General features: G+C 42.5%; 2 protein-coding genes and 1 non-coding gene across 3 annotated transcripts in view; 2 read left to right on the forward strand and 1 right to left on the reverse strand.

Annotated features, from left to right (window-relative positions):
- LOC135225869 (uncharacterized) overlaps positions 1 to 23157 on the reverse strand; it is a 209271-nt gene that overhangs the window by 35562 nt on the left and 150552 nt on the right. Inside the window, exons 5-8 of the mRNA XM_064265418.1 lie at positions 13339 to 13506; positions 11796 to 11968; positions 11125 to 11222; positions 10289 to 10839 (exon numbers count right to left, since the gene is read on the reverse strand). Coding sequence (XP_064121488.1) covers positions 10289 to 10839; positions 11125 to 11222; positions 11796 to 11968; positions 13339 to 13506 — 990 coding nt within the window. The remainder of the gene's footprint in view (positions 1 to 10288; positions 10840 to 11124; positions 11223 to 11795; positions 11969 to 13338; positions 13507 to 23157) is intronic.
- Positions 15048 to 15120, forward strand: Trnam-cau (transfer RNA methionine (anticodon CAU)). Its single transcript has one exon. It is a non-coding gene; the product is annotated as a tRNA-Met (tRNA).
- The window catches only part of LOC135225868 (uncharacterized protein DDB_G0271670-like), a 31649-nt gene continuing 25897 nt past the window's right edge, over positions 17406 to 23157 (forward strand). The window contains exon 1 of the mRNA XM_064265416.1: positions 17406 to 17844. Coding sequence (XP_064121486.1) covers positions 17817 to 17844 — 28 coding nt within the window. The 5' untranslated portion in view covers positions 17406 to 17816. The remainder of the gene's footprint in view (positions 17845 to 23157) is intronic.

Here is a 23157-nt window from a genome sequence, read left to right on the forward strand (position 1 = left end):
CACCATACCGACTGAGCCACTGAGGCACTCAGTAAGCACATTAATAAATAACCAATTAATTTTAGTATATAATCTTGCCTTTTTTGTGTGGTTCAATACCAGTTTTCTAAAAGCCCTATTACTATTGTGAACAAATTGTTGAATGATTTTCCTAATCTTACAGTTGAATTGTTGAAATAGAAGGTTGAATTTGGTACAAATTGACCAATATAACAATGTTGAAAACTGTATTTTTCCTAACTATACAAAACTGAGGTTCTTTAACAATGGGAAGGTACAGGTAGTGCTCGAGTTACGATAATCCGTTTTACGATAATCCGATGTTACGATGGGGTTAGCAATTAATACTAAAAAAAAAAAAAAAAAAAAAAAAAAAAAGTTGAAAATGCGTACAGTGATACCTCGAGATACGAAAGGCTCAACTTACGAAAAACTCGAGATACGAAAGCCAATACGAAAAATTTAACGGCTCTACATACGAAAAGTTTTCAAGATACGAAAGGTTTCTGAAAGTCCGAGATTTGCCCGGATAACAATTTTGAAAATCGCGCCACGCGCCGCCATCTTAGTACTAGTAGACTCGCCACCATCCTCCTGCTCTCCCATTGGTTCCTGATGCTAGTCGCAGCCATGAAATCCTTCTCTCCTATTGGCCAGCGTCCCTCCCATCAGGCATCTACTATGTACACATGGTGGCGTGGCTCGGCCACTCGGTACCAGCATTGTTATAGTATGCCCGCGGTAATTTATTTATCGGATCGTCAATGTGTACGTATTTTAAAAAAAAAGTGACTAAGATCTCTCACGGGAAGGGATAAGTGATCAAGGTCTCTCTCATGGGATAACTGGAAATTTTGCAAGGTTGGTAGAATCTCCACTCCCTGCTGAACAGAGGGTGTAGACCAATCATTTACAACATGCATACCAGTAGTACGTATAATCAAGGTACTTCAGTTTATGTTGAAGGTCAGCAGCTGAACATTCAGTACCCAAATCAGTTGCAGAGAGAGTGCATTTGGTTGAACAGGGTTTTGATGGACACCAGGGCCAACAGAGTCATGAGGTGCAAAAAGACCCAAGTGAGATAAAAAAAAAAAAAAAAAAAAAAAAAAAAAAAAAAAAAAAAAAAAAAAAAGTTAAAAAGAAAAAAAAAAAGTTAAAATCAAAAAAAAGAAAAGAAAAAAAAAAAAAAAACCGGCAGAAATTAAAGCCGCTTTTCATAAAGTGCAATCATTTGTAGAAGACACCCCCCAAAAAGGCTCACACAGGAACATTGTGAAAAGTAGGCAGAAGCAATCTTCCTTGGATAGTTACGTATGTACGAAGCCTCACTCAAAAGGTAAGCTTCCACATTTTATGTACGTACAGTATATTCCTTGTTACCATGTACACTAATATACACTTTATTTACAGGATATATTTTGCATTTTTTTTATTAATTTAGGTATTGAATGGTCCAAATTGTTGTAGTATTTCATTGTTTATAGGTCAATTTAGCTTAATTTGAAAATTTACTGGGGTGTTTTTGGAGGGCTTGGAACGGATTAGCCATTTTACAAGTAAAATGTGGTCCAAGATACGAAAACCTCATGATACGAAGGGCCCCTCGGAACGGATTAATTTTGTATCTCGAGGTACTACTGTATTTTTAAATTTCGCGCACAGCGAGCGCTGGCAGCAGCATACTACGCTGTACGATATGTTGGCCTGAGAGCGAGAGGCTGGCGTAGGTACAGCGGCATCCAACGAGTTCGACCTCACTTGCTCTCGCTTTGAACCAAGTAAGATTAGGTCAGTGTTCGTTTGTGTTTTTTTAGTTTTTTTCAAGTACCGTAAATTAAAACAAAAAAAAACTGTCTGCCAAACAACAAAAATAGGTGTCCTGCTGGTAGTGCAAAAAAGAAGAGTCAATCCATCACTTTGGAGCAGAAACTGAAGATAATAAACCAGCATGAAGCGGGAAAGGCAGTCATGGTTATCGCACGTGCCGAACGTTTATCGCAAACAACGGTATCCACCATCCTCAAGGACAAGAAACGTGTAATGGATGCTGTAAAGGCATCTGCTTCAGTTCATTCAACGGTTATATCAAAGAAGAGGATAGGGCCTTTGGAAGAAATGGAGCAGTTACTGGTCACATGGATGGAGGACCAAATACAAAAGCGTATGCCGCTCACCCTCTTAACCATTCAGACAAAGGCACACATGCTTTTTGAAGAACTGAAGAAGAATTATGATGATAACCACAACAAAAGTTTTGCAGCAAGTGCTGGATGGTTTCGTCGTTTCAAGAACTGCCATAACTTTCACAGTGTGAAAATTAGCGGTGAAACAGCAAGCGCTGATGCCGATGGACCCGCTTTGTTTAAGGATGTTTTATATGAGATCGTCATTAATGAAGGGTACTTGCCAGAGCAAATCTTTAATGTTGACAAAACCGGACTTTATTGGAAACGTATGCCACAACGGTCCTACATCCACAAAGAAACAACGGCGATGCCCGGGTTTAAGGCATACAAGGATCGATTGACTCTTCTGCTTGGGGGAAATGTGGCTGGGTATAAACTTAAGCCCTTTATGATCATTGTAGGAAAAATAACATCCCCTTCAAAATTCTTCTGATTCTCTACAATGCTCCTGGCCACCCTCAGCACATCGGAGATATTAACGAGAATGTAAAAGTTGTGCTTCTGCCACCAAACACAACTTCTCTCATACAACCCATGGATCAGGGTGCTGTGGCTACGTTCAAGGCGTATTATCTTTGGAACACGTTTGCGCAGGCTGTTCAGGCTACAGATAACGAGGAGAAAGATCTCAGAACTTTCTGGAAAGAATTTAGTGCTCTTAACTCCATTATGAACATTGGAAGGGCGTGGAAGGAGGTACAGAAAGTGTATGAATGGGGTCTGGAAAAATCTGCTGAAAGTGTATGTGAACTCGTTTAAAGGTTTCGATCAGAATGAAGAATTGGAAATCAATAAAAAGATCTTGATACTTGGGAAAAGTTTAGATTTAGAAATTGACGAGGAAGATATCCAAGAACTTATAGATGTGCAAGATGTAGAGCTAACGGCAGAGGATTTAATTGCACTTGCGGAAGAGAAAAAAAAGCAGAAGAGGAAGAAGAAATAAAAGAGCCGGAGCGAACGTTTACGACTAAAAAACTGGCAGAGGCATTTGCTTTATTTGATCAAGGACTGAAACTTTTAAGTGAAATGGATGGGGACGAGGAACGGTTTGCCAAAGTTCAGAGGGCTCATCAAGACAGTGTTGCATGTTACCGATTAATTTATGAAGTTAGAAAAAAACGCACTGTGCAACCTACAATGTGTTTTTTCTTCAAGAGAACGATTCCAGTGCCTTCAGCTTCCCCCAGCCCTACCCCCTCACTTGGGACTCGATCCTGTACGTCTCGGAACACTTGTTTCCTCGAGACGCCTGAACTAACAGAAGAAGAAATTCTATCTGAAGAAGAGCGAATTGATGATCCTGCTGCTTTATCATCATCCTCCTCTTCTGATCTTTAGTTATACTAGCCATGAACAGCCTGACACCGATCACGTATGCCGACAACGGACCGAATCTTGGTGAGTACCCTTTACGCTACAGTCTGATCCTTGTTCTTATTATTAAATCTCTTTTTATACTTAATTATCATAAGTCAATCTGCATTGAAACACCCGAATTAGCTGATATTAATAATTACTATACCTTATATGTATAGGTATACTGTGTAGTGTAGGCTAATCTTCCATATATGTGTTATATAGCCTAGCCTATATGGTACTGATTAACTTAGTGTAGGCTAGGCTATATCCGAGATACGATTTTCTCAACTTATGACGGGTTTTTCGGAACATAACCCCATCGTAAGTAGGAGATTACCTGTACTTAGCGGCAGCTAAACCGGTCGTAAGCTTCGAACAAGGGGGTTTGGTAGTTAACAGGTAGAGGAGGAAGAACGAAGGAGTAAGAGAAGCCAGTCACACACTTTCACTCGTCCATTCATACAGTCACACAAGGATGCGATGCTGTTCTGTCCGCTCGGGTGCTGGGTAGACTACACAACTTGTTGAGCAGCCACCATGGGTCCCAAGGAAAAGGTGTCCAAGGACCTGTGGGTAATATCCCGAAGGTAGAAGGAAGTGAAGGTGGTTTAGTTGGCCCAAACCCCTGCCTTCAGAACCTGCGCCATGGAAAAGTTCTTGCGGAACGCAAGGGTTGGGCCAATACCTCTGACTTCCTGAGCCCTCGGACGAAGGGTACGGGTGTCGTCACTACTATCCGCGTCGTACACCCTCCTGATCACCTGACACCCGGTGCTAATGAAGAGGCGTTGACACTCAGGCCTGAGGTGTCGAGCTCTCTTCAGATAACGCCGTAGCGCCCTCACAGGACAAAGCAGCATCTCATCCGCATCATCATCAGTGAAGTTCTTCAGGGAGGGGATCGTGAAAGACTCAAACCTGTTGTCAGGGACCGAAGGATTTTGAGTCTTCGCTACGAAGTTCGGGACAAAATCGAGCGTCATGGATCCCCATCCCCTGGAATGTTTAACGTCGAAGGAAAGACCATGAAGTTCCCCTACTCTCTTTGCCGATGCCAGGGCCAGCAAGAAGAGGGTCTTGAGGGTCAGATCCCTGTCTGACGACTATCGGAGTTGCTCGAAGGGTCTTCGAGTCAAACTCTTAAGGACGAGAGTCACATCCCATCCCCGGGGGCCTGAGTTCCCTGGGTGGGCAAGACCTCTCGAAGCTCTTCATAAGGAGGGAGATCTCGAAGGAGGAGGAGATATCCACTCCTCGCAGTTCAAGGATTAGGGCCATGGCGGCTCTGTATCCTTTAACTGCAGAGACAGAGAGGAGCTTCTCTCGGTGAAGGAAAACGAGGACATCCGCTACCTGCTGAAGAGTGGCTTTGTGAGGAGAGACCCCCCGTCCACGACACCAACCACAGAAGACGGACCACTTTCCCTGGTATACACCTGCAGAGGACTGTCTGAGGTACCCAACCATCTCTCTTGCTGCGCTGCGACAAAAGCCTCTTGCTTGCAAGAGATGGTGGATAACAGCCAGCCATGAAGACACAGGGACCCGATCGACCGGTGATACCGTTCTACGTGTGGCTGGCACAGGAGGTTGTGCCAGGAGGGAATCTCTCTCGGTGCTTCGGCGAGCAGAGCCAGCAGGTCCGGATACCAAACGGCCGGGCGCCACCAGGATCATCCGAAGATTCGAGGTGACCAGCGCCCTGCTGATCACCTTGCAAATCAAACAGAATGGGGGAAAGGCGTACACGAAGAGGTTGTCCCACAAGTGTTGAAGAGCGTCCTCTGCAGCTGCCCATGGGTCCAGCACAACTGAGTAGAAAACCTGGAGTTTTCTGTTGTGCCAGGTGGCGAACAGATCCACGACTGGACGCCCCCACAGGTTGAAGAGCCTTTTCGCCACGTCTGGGTGAAGGGACCACTCGGTTCCTATCACCTGATCCCGATGGCTGAGCTTGTCCGCTACCACATTCCTCTTGCCTGGAATGTAGCGGGCTGACAGCTCTACTGAGACTTGCACCTGCAACGTCAACTGATGCAACGGGAGGGACACTAGGCCCCCGTTTGTTGAAGTACGCCACTACTGTGGTGTTGTCGCTCATCAACACCACTGAGTGTCCCACCAGACGATCTTGAAACTCTTGGAGAGCGAAAAACACTGCCTTGAGCTCCAGGTCATTGAAGTGAAGGTGCTTGTCGTGATGGTTCCACACACCCGCAGCCAGCAACTCCTCCAGGTGTGCGCCCTATCCCTCGGTTGATGCGTCTGAGAACAGCAACATCTCGGGGGGGGGGGGAGTGCGAAGAGGAACTCCTCTTACAAGGTTCCCGTCGTCCAGCCACCAGGCTAGGTCCTGCCTCACCTCCTCCGTGAGGGACACGGGGAAGAAAGGTGGGTCTCTTGCCTGTGACCAACACTCCTTTAGTCTCCATTGAAAAGACTGCAGGTGAAGAAGTCCGTGAGGGACTAGCTTCTCGAGAGACAACAGGTGACCGATCACGACTTGCCACTGCTGAGCTGGCTGCTCCTGTAGGGACAGGAACCGTCCTGCCTCCCTGAACTTGCTGATCCGCGAGTCTGCGGGGAAGACTTGCCCTGCTACCGTATCGATCAGCATGCCCAGGTACTTCATCCTCTGCTTGGGCTCGACATCTGACTTCTTGTAATTCACTACGATCCCCAGATCACGGCAGAATTCGAGGAGTCGATCTCTGTCCTGTAGCAACTGTGAGCGGGAGCTCACCAGGACTAACCAATCGTAGAGATACTTCAGAGGATGTATCCCTAGTGAGTGGGCCCAAGCTGACACCAGCGTGAACACTCGCGTGAACACCTGTGGGGCGGTAGAGAGACCGAAACAAAGTGCCCTGAACTGGTACACCGTCCCGTCGAGGATGAAGTGGAGGTGCTTCCTGGAGGATTGATGGATGGGTATCTGGAAATACACGTCCTTCAGATCCACAGAAAGCATGAAGCCGTTCTCCCTGATGGAATCGAGCACTGATCATGCTGTTTCCATCGTGAACTGAGTCTGGCGAACGAATCTGTTCAAGGGAGAGAGATCTATCACCGGGCACCAGCCCCCCCCGAGGACTTTTCCACCATGAAGAGTCGACTGTAGAAGCCTGGCGACTGATCCCATACGATCTCCACAGCTCGTTTGCTCAGCATGGCTTCTAATTCCTGCCGAAGCGCCACATCCTTGGCCGAACCAGGAACTTATGTCTGATGATGGACCAGGTTGGAGGTGAGGGGTGGCCGAGACTCAAAGAGTAGTAAATATCCCTCCTGAAGGACGTTCACTATCCAGGTCTCCGCTCCGTAGCACTGCCCTGTTGCCCAATGACTCGCCAGGCACCCCACCACTTCCGGCAGCAGGTGAGGGGGAACGCCATCCCTAGCGTTTCCCTCCCCTCTTCAACTTCTTTTTCCCGGTTCCTCCTCGAGAGGAGGAGGACTGGGAGGAGGGCTGGTTACGGTCGCTCCTTACAGTCGAAGTCGAAGGCAGAGTCTTTCCTCTCGGCTTCGACGAAGCGATCGTCTTAGCCGCAGAGGAAGTGCTAGCTAAACTCTTGGGCTTAGCCGCAGTCTTTCGAGGTTGCCCAGCCACCTTCGAGACTGCCTGTTGGAAGAGAGAGGAGGAACTCCGCACCGGTCCGTTGCGAAGACCTAAGGCCGCCTCTCCCAGCAGCCCTGGTTACTCGAGTGAGGACAGCGTCCCTACGCCTCAGAACCAGGTTGGCCCACAGGTTAGCCGTCTGGTGGGCCACGTAGGAGATAGCCCTACCTCCAGACTGGCACAGTCTCACGAAAGCAGGGTCCCCTTCAGGAGTGATGTTTCTCGAGGAGGCCGCGGCTTTAGACACCGTGAGGGACCACAGGTCTATCCAGGAGACTGCTTGGAATGCTGCCATGGCCGTAGATTCCAAGGCAAGTGCCTCTTGCTGCGAGAACCAGAGGTTCTCCGACAGGAGCTGCTGCAGAGACACCCCCAGAATTAGCCTAGCTAGCTCCAGGTTAACCTGTTTGGGCGGCAGAGGGTCTTCTGACGGCACGTAAAAGCGCCTGTCGCGGTAGAGGTGGGGGAAGGAGCTTGGATGACCTGCCGGACCGAAGCGAACCCTCCTGTCCGGAGACGAGAGCGTTCACCTGGGTCAGCACACTGTCAGCCAAGGCTGATCGTGGCAGACCCACCGTCGCCCTGGGTTCCTTTTTGGGTCCCCAGAACGACTCCAAACCCGATGTAGGCTCGGAAGGTGGGAGCGGCGATCCTTCCCCGAGGTCGTTGTGCTGACGAATCAGTGCAATAACCTCAGTGAATGACCTCTGGATCTCAGGAGTGACTGCGTCCTGCGGAGATGGACTGCCAAGCTCGTTCAGCGAAAACGCCGCCCGAGACCCTCCTCCTTCCACAGGAGGAACCACAACAGACCCCTCATGGTCTCCTCCTGCCACTTGCACGTTCAATCTGGTCGGTCCTAGGACCGTGCCAGGTTCGTAGGGCGTCATGGCAGAATCGCGAGGAACACTCCTGATCGCCTCACTCTTCCCGGTGTAGCCCGAGGAAGTTGAAGGGATAGAAGAGGTAGACCTGACGCTCCCCCCTCGCCCACCAGCAGAACCGGTGAGCTGGGGGGGCTGCAGGCGATCGCCAACCCGTGGTGGCGATTGAGCTGCAGGCCTGATCGAGCAGCTCTCTCGGGGAGAGCCTGGATCGAGAACAGTGGCGACGGTCCCGAGCGTCAGAAGAGCTGCTGCTGGTCCCCCTCTCCACCTGGTCCCGGTAGGAGTGGCGGTCAGGGGACCGGCACAGTCCGCTGTCGTGGTGGGAGCGAGGCCTGGACCGAGGGGACCGCTTCCTCGCCTCAGCCCGCAGCCAGTCTGGGTACCAGCGGATCGCCACGAGATCGATCGCTGGCCTGGTGGGAGTCACCTGGGGGACTCTCGCCATTCTTCCACTCCGTGCCTGGATCCTGGCGGTGAGCGGACTCGGTTGCCTGGGTCTTGGCTGCATGGTCACCCGCGGGCGACTGTACACTCGGTACCTCTCGCAAACGAGAGGCCGAGATGGTACCTGGTGCAGAGGCAGAACCTCTGGCGCCAGGTGAGGAGGTACCGGTGTTAGCCGGCGCTCCTCTGGTCCCCGTCTTCTTCTTCCTTGCGGAAGGAGAGACGGGCCCTGTTCTCGAAGGAACAGGAGGACCGACAGAAGTCCCAACCGTCCCAACGGAGTGGGACGGACTCTTAGAAGTCTCAGAGCGAGCCTTCTTGGGGGAGAGGAGGCTACCTTCTTCTTCTTCGGCTGTGGGGCCTTAGAAGTCGAAGGGGAAGCGGCGGCAGACGACAATGAAGGAGTCGATGAAGACGACGACGACACCTTGTCCCTCCTCTTCTTCTTCTTCGTCAGCTTCCTCAGGACCACCGTCAAGTCTTCCCTCCAGGACAGAGCCGGGGCAGTTGCCGAAGCAACAGGGCCTGACTGCACCTGTCCAAAAGGACCTGGGGTGGGGGCAGCAACACCACGGGCAGGAACAACAGCAGCAGGAAATGGTACTGGAGTGGCAGCAGTCTCAGGAACAGGAGGCAGGGCAGGAACCAGCAGCATCCTCTGTACTGGAGGCAGGTCCAAAGGAAAGCTCTAGGGACACTGGAAGTCAGGGGCTGGAGCAAGAGCGGCAAAACCAGGCGGTGGCGTCATGGTATACCTCCTCACCTCCGACAGCGGCACCTGAACAGCAGCTGTCCGGGTAACCATGGCAGCTGTCCGGGTATCTAGCCCCCTCCTCCACGCTTGACTGATCGAGAGAGAAGGAGCAAGATACCGCGCCCACCCCACAAGGGAAAGGAGCCATACGAGAGAGCTGAGATGGAGGTAAGAAAGAAGAAGACGTGCCCGTGACCAAGGGAGTAACCGGAGATCCCTCCGATGACTCCCTGGCCGGCTTATGCAGCATCTTCCTCCCTCCATAGCGCTCCCACTGCTCCTCCGACCAAACAATGCAAACATCACATGGCTCTGTGCGAGAGCATTCTCGCCCTCAGCACCGAGTGCAAAATTCATGAGGATCTACCTCTACAGAGGACCGAAAGGCCTCACACTTACAGCCCACCACACCAGGGAACAATCTGCGGCTGATGGGGGGGCGAGGGGGTCTCTCTGGCTCTCGGGAATCCATAATAATTCAATAATCACTTCAGTATGAATATACAAAAACAGACACGTACTTACGTAAGCTTTCCACATGCACACTAAGTAAGAGAAAAAGAGAAAATCCTTCATGATGTGAAGAAAACCAAGCATACGACTTGAAAGCGGGCAAAGAGGCGAGCAGCACGTCTATCCTCCAGCGCGGCCGAAAGCAAAGTGACTCCTCTCCTCACAGTCGAGTTGACCACCAACTGCCGGACAAGTAGTTAACTACCGAACCCCCTTGTTTGAAGCTTACGACCGGTTCAGCTGCCGCTAAGTACCTTCCCATTGTTAAAGGACCAAGGGTTTGCATACGTACCAGAACAAAGATTGATTTATGAAATTTAGGTCATCAAGCCAAACATCAGGCGACTATTTTTCAGCATCACCTTAACACCTGCCCCAATTACAGACTTTAGTTCTAAATTCAAGGGTCATAGATTGTTATTTTTTCTAAACTTCTTATTGCTGAATACATCAATTGGACTTGTTGACTATATTTCCTAAAACTTATTATCAACATTTCCTACAACTGATTATTAATTACCTGATCACTGCTGGTTTCGTTAGCACCAGACAATAAGTTATCCTCATGCTCCTGTACATCACCCTGGAAATTTTGAGCTGAACTTTCAGTATCGTCAGATTCAATTTTGACTAAAATCTCTGTCCTTTCTTCTCTACAAGGATCGCTTTTGATGACATCTAAATCTTCTTTAACAGGTTGTAAAACTATACCTTCCTGGTCTGGAGTTCTATGACTAAGCAAATCTGTACCATTTTCATTTGAACACATTTGCTGAAGGTCTGAATTAACTGCATAATTTTCAGGAGGCTTGGTACTGCTTATCAATTCCAGAGCAGACATTTTAGTGCCTTTTGAACCTGATGATGGCATTTCAGCTTTTCTGTCTCCAACACCTTTGACGAAGCTTTCTGGTATGAGCAAATCTTGTATTTCAGCAATGCCATCAGTGGTTCTTGAAACAAAAGCTGAATCAACCTTACTATGCTTTGGTGAAATTTCTTCCTTCTTGACACTAATGTCACGACAATTGATAGCACCAACTGCAGAACCACTGGTTGTTTTACTAAATCCTGAGAAAAATAGTCATCAATGATAACTGAGTAAACAAAGAAGTTCCCTGGGAAAGAAGATCTAAATATTACTCTAACAGCTCCATTTCTAATACATGTGCATCTCCATACTACTTAAAGTAGCTATATGCAAAATAACAAACATTTCTACATTTCTCAAAATAATCTGAGAGCATTACAATTTCAGAAGGTTCTGTGGAATACACAAGAAAAACTAATGAATATTAAAATATGAAAATCATGTTTGTAGCAATAAAATAAGAAAACCACCATTTGATATAATACCTGTCAAATTATCTTCCAGAGCCTGAATACTGCAGCCGACTTCTTCAACTGTTATACAGTCTGATAATGTATTTTCCAGGCCCTCGTTGACCTTACACCTTAAAGAGGTAAAAATAAATATAAAAAAATTATCACTGAAAAGAAAAGTTTCCAAGTCACCCAAAATCCACATTTTTAAGAGACCCTTTTGTGTTCAACAACACTTTTATGTAATCAACACCCTTACACAAATATTTTTTAACCAAAATGATACTATTGCACCTCATGGCAGGTCAGACCATATTTCCTCACCAAAATTGTCAAATTATGCACTGGGGTCTTAAATGCAAAGCTGAGGTAGCCTGGAAGGCTGTTTACCCAATGTAGTAGACCACTAATACCTGTACCTTGCCAGACTTCATATATAATACATACTGTAATATTACCCATATTGACTCACAATAACAATCATTATTAATATCACAATTTTCATTACCCTTTGAAGAAAAGGGTTGAAGGTTACATCCTGAACTGATATTTTGTCATTCATTGTCAATAATTGATAGTTAATTTTTCACGTGCCATAGAACACGTATGGTAATTTAATGACAACCACAACATAAAAATATATGTACATACTGTACTTGGCTAAACATAGTAATATGTATGAGGAAAAGTCTATTGTTACTTACTTGAAAAACACAGCATTGCTCTCCAAACTGGGCTGGGAAATTGAATTTAAAATTCTCTTCAGTTCGCCAAGAAATTTTGAAAAGTTTACAGACGGTGCCTCTCCGTTTAAGAGAAGTTCTCCGTACTTTAAAACCGATTCACATTTGTCGATTTCCTTTTCCTTATCAGCTTGCTAAATAGGAAAAAAATGAAAATTTTGAAAACAAATCAACACATTACTAAGAATACCTAAGAGAAAGCTGTTTCAAGAGCATTAGTTCTAATGGATATTAAAATAATTAAGCATTTCCTTTTGTATTAATATTACAATATCTACATACAGCATGAAATACAAAACTATTACATAACGAAAAATAAAAGAATGCTATAAAAGAGGTTGCAATAAAGTTTTCTCTATAAATTACTCCTCATTACACTTGTCAGACAGAGGCAGTAAATAATCCAATCTTTAACAAATACTCGCTGTAGCACGAGTCTTGAAATGGAGAAACAATTCCACAGTTATGGTATATGTGTACGTATATTGTGGCGGGATCACACGCACAACAACTTTATAACATCAAAACCAATCAAATCACACAATCTCTCAACTGACCATCAATGGATAAGACTGCTGCCAAACCAACTCTATGACTGACTATCACGACTCTCCGTAACAGACACTCGCCACTGATATTCTCGGCGATCGCTACATCAGACAATACCCATATGCTTACACCTACCATCAAACCACTCCCATTTATCCCTCCACCAAGTTTACTTTCTCTCTCTCTCTCTCTCTCTCTCTCAACCCTCGAAGACATTGTCAAATTTAAACTACCATTATCACTACTCCATAATATAAATCTAAATTGGTACAGAAAGCTTTCAGAAAAGGAATCAAACATTCCATAAAAACTTTCTGTACTTATTTAACTTTAAAGATATCTATGTATTTGTATGTACATAAATTATGGACTTCTTTCTCCTATCCAATCTTCACTTAGCATCTTCAAGAAAAACAAAGTTCCAATTCAATCTTCATTCAGCATCTTCACAAAAACAAAGTTAAAATAAAATCACAAATTTAAAGATAAAAATTGCAGGGCTTATTACTAATAATACTGTTGTTAAAAACAGAAACATAAAAAATGGGAACTCTATCAACTCTTGAGGAGGTGTCTGTTCTCTGTTCAGACTAGGTAAAATCCAAGTCCATAAATAACTTTCTCAAGATCCAAAAAAAAATTATCAATATTGATTAACATGTAATGAAGCATCACATCTAAACAGGAATACTACCAATTAATGCTTTCTGGTGAAAACATAATAAAGTTAAGGGGTCAACAGCATCTCCTAAAAAACTATCTTATCCAAAGCAAAACTTAAAAAATCTGAACTGCAACTTGATGCTTCTTCCCTTATTTAGTGTCTCCTCAATTTTGGTCTGACTGTAGTGTGTGATTCCAAAGTCTTATTCCAACGTCTGATTCCAAAGGAATATATGACTCTCACAGCCACTACAACACACATTCACCAATTTATAATCTCTCTCTTTCTTACCTCCTTTAGCAAATCATCTTGGAGACGTTTACTTAAATTGAAGATTTTTGACAGAATGGTGCGTTCTTGCATCTGCAAAAGACCATGCAAACGCTGCATGAATGTTCGCACCCTTGTGATTTCATGATCTCTGTACTGTAAGGCTTTCTGTCGAAATGAGTAGCACATCTGCAAAAAGAAAAATGGCTTCATAAGTGAACTTCAGATATAACCCTGAAACAGCCAATCTAAGAAGAATGGTTTCTGTTGTCACTCGAGTATATTCAAGAACGTACTTCCTGATGGTAATACGTGTAAAGGGAATCTTCTTTTAAAAACAGCAATTTTAAGAATATTGGTATTTTTCTTTATTCAAGTATATTCAAAAATATACCTGCTCATTGCAATACATGTAGAGGGAATTTCTTCTTTTAACAACTGATAATAATGTAGTCACGAAAGGTATCAGTATTTGAATAAAGAACCATATAGTATATCTTAAAAAAAAAAACTATATGTCTACTCGATGAGAGTTGCTGTTATTGCTCTTTTGTATCAGTTTTGACAAGTTTAATTCATATATCGAATAAATAAACATGACCAGCAACAACCACAGCAAAATGAACATATAGCAGCAGGCAGTTTCGAATGTTTGCCACACTGCATTTGACACCACTATTTTATACTGATCCATTTCCTTTCTCATTCCTTGTGAATTGCGTGTAGTACCATTATCATATATGACAGTCAGTCTACGATCACGACAACAAATCTAGGTACTATCAACTACCATACCGGAAATTATTATTATCATTATAATTATTAAATTAATAGTATCATTATCATTATTATTATTATTCAGAAGATGAACCCTATTCATATGGAACAAGCCCGCAAAAGAGGCCACTGACTCGAAATTCAAGCTTCCAAAGAATACTATGGCGTCCATTCGAAAGAAGTGATAGAAGGTAAAGGTAAATACAGCGAGATCTGCTATAGAAAAAATAATGGTGAATCAACCTACTAATAAACAAATGTAAGTACATTATTAAGATGCAAGAATTATATTAGGGTAGTAAACTATTAGTAGCTAGAAATGCACTGCCTCTTCGCTTGAACTTGTGACGTTCCAAAATCCACGACACCGTCAGAGGGAGGAAGGCTGATCCACAGTCCAACGGTGTTGAGAGAGAGAGAGATTGAAAATCTTGTAGTAAGAGTGTAAACACGACAGAAAAAGCTGCATTAGAGTAAGAGTGAGAATCATGTATAAGAGTATAAACATAACCATTAAATCTACGTCACTGTAAGGAAGAAAATCACGTAATTAGATAGCAGCAAATCCACAGCATAAAATGGGTGAAAATAGCAGTAAATCCACAGCATGAAATGGGTGAAAATAGCAGTAAATCCACGCCATAAAATGGGTGAAAATAGCAGTAAATCCACAGCATAAAATGGGTGAAAATCATAACTATATCTTTGTAAGGGTTGAAAACCATGGACTGTAAATTACGTCATTGTATGGGTGGAGATATTTTAGTAGTTATATTAGTATATAGGTACACAACAGTAAGAGTTGAAAATCGTGTATAGAGGTAAACAACTAGAATTTGGGAGAAGTTCTACAAAAACGAGGCATATTTACTGCATATTGGTATTTCTGCTGTTCAGCGACGTTGTTCCTCTCGGCGGGAAAATGTCGAAAACAACCCATTTTACATTACGCCGCCTCGGTAGCGCAGTAGGCAGCGCGTCAGTCTCATAATCTGAAGGTCGTGAGTTCGATCCTCACTCGGGGCAGAATTTTCAATTCTTACAGTTGTGCGTATGTACTCTTCCCCCCCCAAATTCCCTTGATGGCAAAATTGGTAGGGCGAAGCCAAATCAAATATTCCCACTCATCTTGTAAGGTATTTCAAGGTAGCATAAGATATACAACGCAAATATAATTATTTGTGATTTATTTTTGCCAGTTATTAAAAGCCCTCGTAATTTTCTGGCTTTTAACAACAACAAAAACACGTTTCCTATTTATTTTTGCAATTGTTAAAAGCCCTCGCAATTTTTTGGCTAAAAAAAAAAAAACGAGTTTCTTCTTAAACGCGGCAAAAAAAAAAAAAAAAAAAAAAAAAAAAAATTTCCAGCGATGCCAGTTCCTATCTCAGGTGAGAAGCTGACCTCAGGGTATAAAGACATCGAACAGCCGGGATTAAAACCCCTACTGGGAAAGGTAGTCGCGGCGTCCTTTTGTATATATGACGTGCAGTAACATTATCTCTAATACAGTCTTGGCATTCTTGTCTATTATTATTATCATCACTATATGACATTCATGACCCAAATAACCATCTATTTGTTTTGACAAAAACTTATGAAGATATAAGAATAGAAAAATGTTATGTTATGAATGCTCTTAATGATAAATTGAATAGCTGCTTATAATTCCACTTATATGATTTATGTATAATTATGCAGCTCTCTCTCTCTCTCTCTCTCTCTCTCTCTCTCTCAACGTTGACCAACTTGCTGGGTTCCTGTAAACCTTACAAGAATGTAGTAAAAGTGTAAATGGTGCATTGCGAGTTCAAACCTACGTTGAAAATCGTGTATTAAGAATATAAGCCTGCATTGAAAATCATGTAATAAGAGTATAGACATGCACATAAAATCATGTATTAAGAGCATAAACCTATGGTGAAAATCGTGTATTAAAATATAGATACATTGAAAATCATATATTAAGAGTATAAGGATACACTGAAAATCATGCATTAAGAGTATAAACGTACATTGAAAGTCATGTACTAAGAGTAGAGACAATTGAAAATCATGTATTAAGTGCATAAACCTACATTGAAAATCATGTATTAAGTGCATAAATCTACATTGAAAATCATGGGTTGTTCTCTCAATACATGATTTTCAATGTAGATCTATACTCTTAATACATGATTTTTAATGTAGGTCTCTACTCTTAATACACGATTTTCAATGTAGGTCCTCTTAACACATGATTTCCAATGTACAAGTCTATACTCTCTATACATGATTTTCACTCTTACTAAATTCTTGTAAGTCTTACAGGAACCCAACATATTGGTCAACGGTACATCCATAATAACTGTAATTTCACTCCGTTCATAACCAACGGTACCCAACGGGTGCCGAACAATAGTTTATGTGCCCTTCCTAAGCACTTAACTACCCAATAAATGGGCATCCAACAGAGATGTGTATGCCTTTCATGATCGTGCTATTGCCTGTATGTTTACAGTACATGATTCAGCAGTTGCAAGAATGAACGGGGTACTGACCAACGTATAATATATATATAATATATATATATAATATATATATATATATATAGATATATATATATATACATACATACACAAGCACATATATAGTCTGTGTATATACTACAACACATTAAATTACTGTTACATTCTTCAATTTTTCGATACTTTCCATTTCACAATGACGGACTTTTTTTTTTTTTTTTTTTTTTATTGTACGTACATCAGCAATAGAAACTTCCGAATAATTCATTAAACAATACACATACATAATACATACATACTACATACACATACATACAGACATACAATATATATATATATATACTATATAATATATATAATACAATATAATATACATATATATATATAATATACATATATATATATATATATTATATATATATATAGATATATATATATATATATATAAAATTTAAGTGCATGATTCTGTACATGTCAAAAAGGCTTAAAAAAAAAAAAAAAAAAAAAAAAAACTGGTCCTGTCAAGCCTAAAAAAAATGGTGTGTTTTACAGACGGGCCGAACGTCGAAGCCTTTCTCTTTCATCAGCTGTGAATGCGAGCAGCAGCTGGGTGTGGCTGCACAGCAGCAGCAGCAGCAGCAGCCAAGGAGAGAGAGAGAGAGAGAGAGAGAGAGAGAGAGAGAGAGAGAGAGAGAGAGAGACCTTAGCAAAGGTCACTCTGGATCTGGGAGTGAGACCAGCTGGGGGTACCTGCTGGACCAACTCCATCCAATACCCCGTCCTGTCACAAGCAACAGGTCACGCGGGCGAGTTTTGGGTATGTGTCTACTACTATACTACACTGGCCCTGCCCCAGTGCAAGCCAGCTCTCGCGAGTAACTAGAGCACTCCAGTGTGGATTGGGGCGCGCCTTCCGATGCGCGATTGTTTCGTGGACGCGTTTGTAAACAAGCGCTCGTTTTGTGATTCAATTTTCCCAAGTCGGCGGGCGGACGTTGGATCTTGCGATCTCACTCGAAACTACGATTTAAAACATGAATAGTGTTGTGAAATCATCGTGGTGTGCTCTGTTAAATAATGAAAAATACTTCGCGTTCTGATATATGAAGTTTTGGAGGCGGAGTCGGTGTGCAAATTGTTATACGACTATGATACGGTGATAAAGCCACGATCACTTATTTAACAACACGTCTACGAGGAAGTGAATAGCCCAAGATGCTCGTATTCGTTGCTACCCTCATAGGTAAGGAATAATGAACGCCACTCTTGCAGCTTTATTCATTGATATTTTTTTGGAACAAAGTATTCATAATCTATTATAAATTCTAGTTATTGTTTCGAACAGATTTTCACTGACCTAACATTCATATAGTGCAATAGAGAAGATATAGAATTAATGTCGAAGGCCAAGCGCTGGGATCTATGATGAGGTCATTCAGCGCTGAAACGGATATTGACAGTAAGGTTTGAAAGTTGTAACAGGAGGAAAACCTCGCAGTTGTACAATGAATCAGTTGTTAGAAAAGGGAATGGAAAGTAAGGTGGAAGAAAGAATACGAAAGGAGGTACAGTAAAAGGAACGAAAGGGGTTGCAGCTAGGGGCCGAAGGCACGCCGTAAAGAACCTTAAGTAACAGCGGGACTATACCCATAGGGATAAAAAAAAAACTAGGGGTCAAAGGGACGCTGCAAAGAACCTAAAGTAATGCCTAGAGTGTTCCGCACGTGGTGTACTGTACACTGACGGCACTATCGCCCTACGAAAGACTGAAGCTTACCAAACGGTATCCAACAACTTGAAACTACATCATGCCATCTTGATTTTGTGACAAATACATATTTGGAGAGTAGGTACTTTAAATGAGGTATGTTTATTAACTGTATTAAGGATACAATGAAACCCACAGCTTTTCAATGAATACTAATACACAATAGACAAACAGAATTTCGATTATTATTATTATTATTATTTTATTATTATTATTATTATTATTATTATTATTATTATTATTATTATCAAAGAAGGTGAAACCTACTCATATTGAACGAGCCCACCACAAGGACCACTGACTTGAAATTCTTTAGGCTACCAAAGAATATTCTGGTGTTTATTTAGAAGTAGGAGATGTCATCATCTTTCAAATAAACTACTTTCCTTTTCGGGTCTTGCAACATCGCAAACTCGACCACGGATACGTAAACCTAAAAAAGAGGCTCTCTGGTCTGGGCAGAGGTTTCTCTCTCTCTCTCTCTCTCCTTATTTTTTTTTTATTTAAGGACCGGTCAGTTCTACCTTTTTCCTAATTTCAGAAACCGGACTTAGTCGGCTAATTTAGAGAAGAAGAAGAAAAAAAAAACCGGACTTAGTCAGTACATTAAAGTAGTCCGTTTTACTTTCAAGAATAGAACAGAATATACAATTTAGGCTGAAGGCCAAGCGCTGGGACCTACGAGGTCACTCAGCGTTGAAAGGGATATTGAGTAAATAAGTTTGAAAGGTTCAACAGGAGGAAGGCCTTCAGCATTGTTAGAGGGCTGAGGAAAGTAAGAAAAAAAAAAGAATACGAACAGAGTTACTGTAAAACGAATGTAAGAGGTTGCAGCTAGGGCCCGAAGGGACAAGACCCTTAAGTAGTAATGCCTACAGAGCACCGCATCAGGTGAACTGACGGCACTAAGCCCCTTAAGAAAGATCAACAAGAAATTTAAGTATCTTCGGAAAAAACAAAGGTTTGGACGACGCCACGTGAGAAAAATTAGTTTGACTCGCATTTTACATATTGCTACGTACATTTCTTTCTATCTTTCTTAATAATTGCAAATGGAATTATGAGAAGTTTTGTAACATTACTATGATTTATCAGTAGATGGAACCTATTCATATGGAACAAGCCCTCCAAAGGAGCCACTGACTTGAAATTGTTCAAGCTTCCAAAGAACATGATGGATGTCATTAGGAAAAGTAGGACGAGCTAAAGAGAAATACAGAAAGAAGTAACCCCCACTTATCAAAATAAAGGGAAAAATATATAAATAAACAAATGGATAAAAACGTATTAAAATTCAAGGAAAATAGTATTATGATAGTAATGTATTGCACCTTCGCTTTTGACCTCATGGAGTTCCACTCGCACGACTTCCTCTGGGAGGCCGCTGGTCCACATTCCAGCAACGGTGTGAGCTGGAATAAAAGACACCTCTGGAACTTTGGAGAGAAGTTCGACAGCGAGGCTAAACACTGACTGGATATTGGTGCTGCCGCTGTTCAGAGGATCTGGTCGCTCTCGGCAGGTAAAGGAGAATCGAAGATCAATTAGGATCGTGAAAGATCTCGGTTGAAAAACAACTGGAAACGTGAAACAAGAGGCCATCATCCGTCGATGGTCCAAGCCACAATCTTTTGCACTCTGCGTCGATCTCGTCTTGCAAGTCGTAATCTTATAGTCTGAATACCCATGGAACTTTACCATAGATGGATTGGAGAACAGGCCCAAACAAGGATTATTATCGCTCGCAAGGTTGAAGATTAGCAAAAAGAGTATAATCACGGTCTCTTCCAGTCACGTACGTTTGGCAGATTAGGAGGAAAACGCCTAAAATGGATTGGAAACAGTATGCTAACAAGCATTTATGCATGCATGCATGCATGTATATTATATATACAAAAACACACGAAGGCTTATGCCTTTATTTATGCATTTATCACGTTCCAAACATTCGTGATTCAGTTATACATATACGCGCGCGCGCGTGTTTATAAGTTTTCGCACTAGAAATTACCAAAATGTTTATATAATGGTGTTAAAATAAATCACTATATATATATATATATATATATATATATATATATATATAACATATGTATATATATATGTATATATATATATATGTATGTATATATATATATATATATATATATATATATATATATGTATATATATATGTGTGTTATATATATATATATATATATATATATATATATATATATATACGTATGATAGATGTATTTATGTAATATATATATATATATATATATATATATATATATATATATATATATATATATATAATATATATACACACAGATGAACATACACACAACTCATGCCTAACCCATCATGAAAAGTTTACCAGACGCAGACAACAGCCATTAATAAATGTTAAAAAAAAACTTGAGCGCATAGAAACAACAAGCGGCTAGAATCACCCACCTCCCCCACCCTTAATAATAATAATAATAATAATAATAAAAAAAAAAAAAAAAAAAAAAAACTCATCTGGACCACGACTGCGCTCTGAACCTACCCACAGAGAGTCTCAAGTCCGGCCCGCGTCCACACGACGGGGCGACACGTAAATAAAGGCGTTGGCGCCCGTGACCTGGTTTTAAAAGGCGGCCAGTTTTTGTCATTCCAGGGGCGGCGGCTGTATACTAGACTCTTCTACCTCCCTCCCTCCCTCCCTCCCTCCCTCCCTCTCAAACAACATTATATACACTTCCCTTTCCAAGCCCTGAAAGTCCAAGTCCTGAAAGTCCCTCCCTCACAGACCTAACTTTATGTAGTTCCCTCTGATGTGTTATGAGAAGTTCTAGCTAATGAAAATCAACTCTGTGGTCTGGTTGAACTATTATAATATAATAATATTAATAATAATATAATAATAATAATAATAATAATAATAATCATAATAATAATGTGGCGCCGTGGAGGAGTTGGTTAGGTCGTCAATAGACTTAAGTCAAGTTAAGCAACATTGGGGTTGGTCAGTCGTTGGATGGGTGACCGCTCTCCTCGGCGTTGATTCCTTGGGAAAGGATCTTTACCATAATTTCCTCAGTCTACTCAGTAGTAAATGAGTACCTATCCCGATGGGTAGGGTCCAGCTATGGGTTAAATAGCAAAACTCAGCAATGATGGAAAGAAATGAAGGAATAAACGACAACGACGTAAATGGAACCTCTGGCAACAGAGGAGCCTCGTCCGGCAACCAGGTATTCAACCAATTGTAGGGGAAGACGGTCAGGTACTTGGAGGTCGTCATCCAGCAACTGATCACCACAACGATAGTAATCAACAGCCTGAGATTAGAGCTACAGAGGCAAAAAGGAAGAAATGGTACAAGAGAAGAAAATAAGGAAATATGGAGATGCTACATCAGAAGCAACCCGACGGAGAGAGGATAATAGAAGAAGATTGATCAACATCTGGAATGAGAGGAATAACACCCCCCAAACAGAGCAGAGGCTGGCAGACCAAGTAAGGAACATAAAGAAAAAGAACTGGCTCTCCCCAACAGAAAGAGAAGAACTGGAAAGGGAAATGTCACACGACACGAATTACACGAAGACGAACTGAGAGACGATGCACAGAAGACGACAGGGAGGATGAAGTATCAAAACAACGACACACGAAGAAACACCGACGAAGTAACAGAGAGGACGGAATGGGTAGAAAAGATAGACAATGGATGGAGCCAGATACGAGAGAACAAAGATCCCCTCCATGAAAGCCACACCAAGAAATTAAGGGAGAAAACAAGTGAGGTCAATGAAATAATGGGCCTAATACACACCACCAGTATCACAGAAACAAATAACTTGACATATGCAGGAGCAAGATTAGTAGCAGAACTGATGGGGATTCGAACACCAACACCACCGTCACAACCAACCCAACAGAAACCAAAACAGCAACCTCCTTGGAAAAGGCGCCTGGAAAAGCAAATAATGGTGATGAGATCTGACTTGAGTAAACTGAAAGAGATGGCAGAAAAAGGCTAAGAAAGCAAGAAAACAAGGGAGGAACTCACGAGAATACAAAGTACAAGAGAGGGGACTAAACAACACAATAGAAGATGTAAAACAGAGGCTTAAGGCCAAAGCACACAAGATCCAACGGTACATGAACAGGAATAAGGGATACCAACAGAACAAACTATTCGGAACCAACCAGAAAAGACTATACAGCCAACTAAGAGGGGAAGACAACCACCCAGAAATTCCTGAAGCCGAACCAAGTAAGAGACTCTGGGAAAACATATGGAGCAATCCGGTATCACACAACAAACATGCAACATGGCTCCAGGAAGTCAAGGAAGAAGAAACAGGGAGAATAAAACAAAGATTCACAGACATCACGACAGACAGTCAGACACCAACTAAAGAAAATGCCAAACTGGAAAGCCCCAGGTCCCGATGAAGTCCATGGATACTGGCTCAAAAACTTCAAGGCCCTACACCCACGAATAGCAGAACAACTCCAGCATTGTATCTCAAATCACCAAGCACCCAAATGGATGACCACAGGAAGAACATCCTTAGTACAAAAAGACAAGAGTAAGGGAAATATAGCCAGTAACTACAGGCCTATCACCTGCCTACCAATAATGTGGAAGTTACTAACAGGTATCATCAGTGAAAGGCTATACAACTACCTAGAGGAGACAAACACCATCCCCTACCAACAGAAAGGCTGCAGAAGGAAGTGTAGGGGCACAAAAGACCAGCTCCTGATAGACAAAATGATAATGAAGAACAGTAGGAGAAGGAAAACCAA

Source organism: Macrobrachium nipponense, chromosome 13 (assembly GCF_015104395.2).
Source record: "Macrobrachium nipponense isolate FS-2020 chromosome 13, ASM1510439v2, whole genome shotgun sequence".
Classification (NCBI taxonomy): Eukaryota; Metazoa; Arthropoda; class Malacostraca; order Decapoda; family Palaemonidae; genus Macrobrachium; species Macrobrachium nipponense.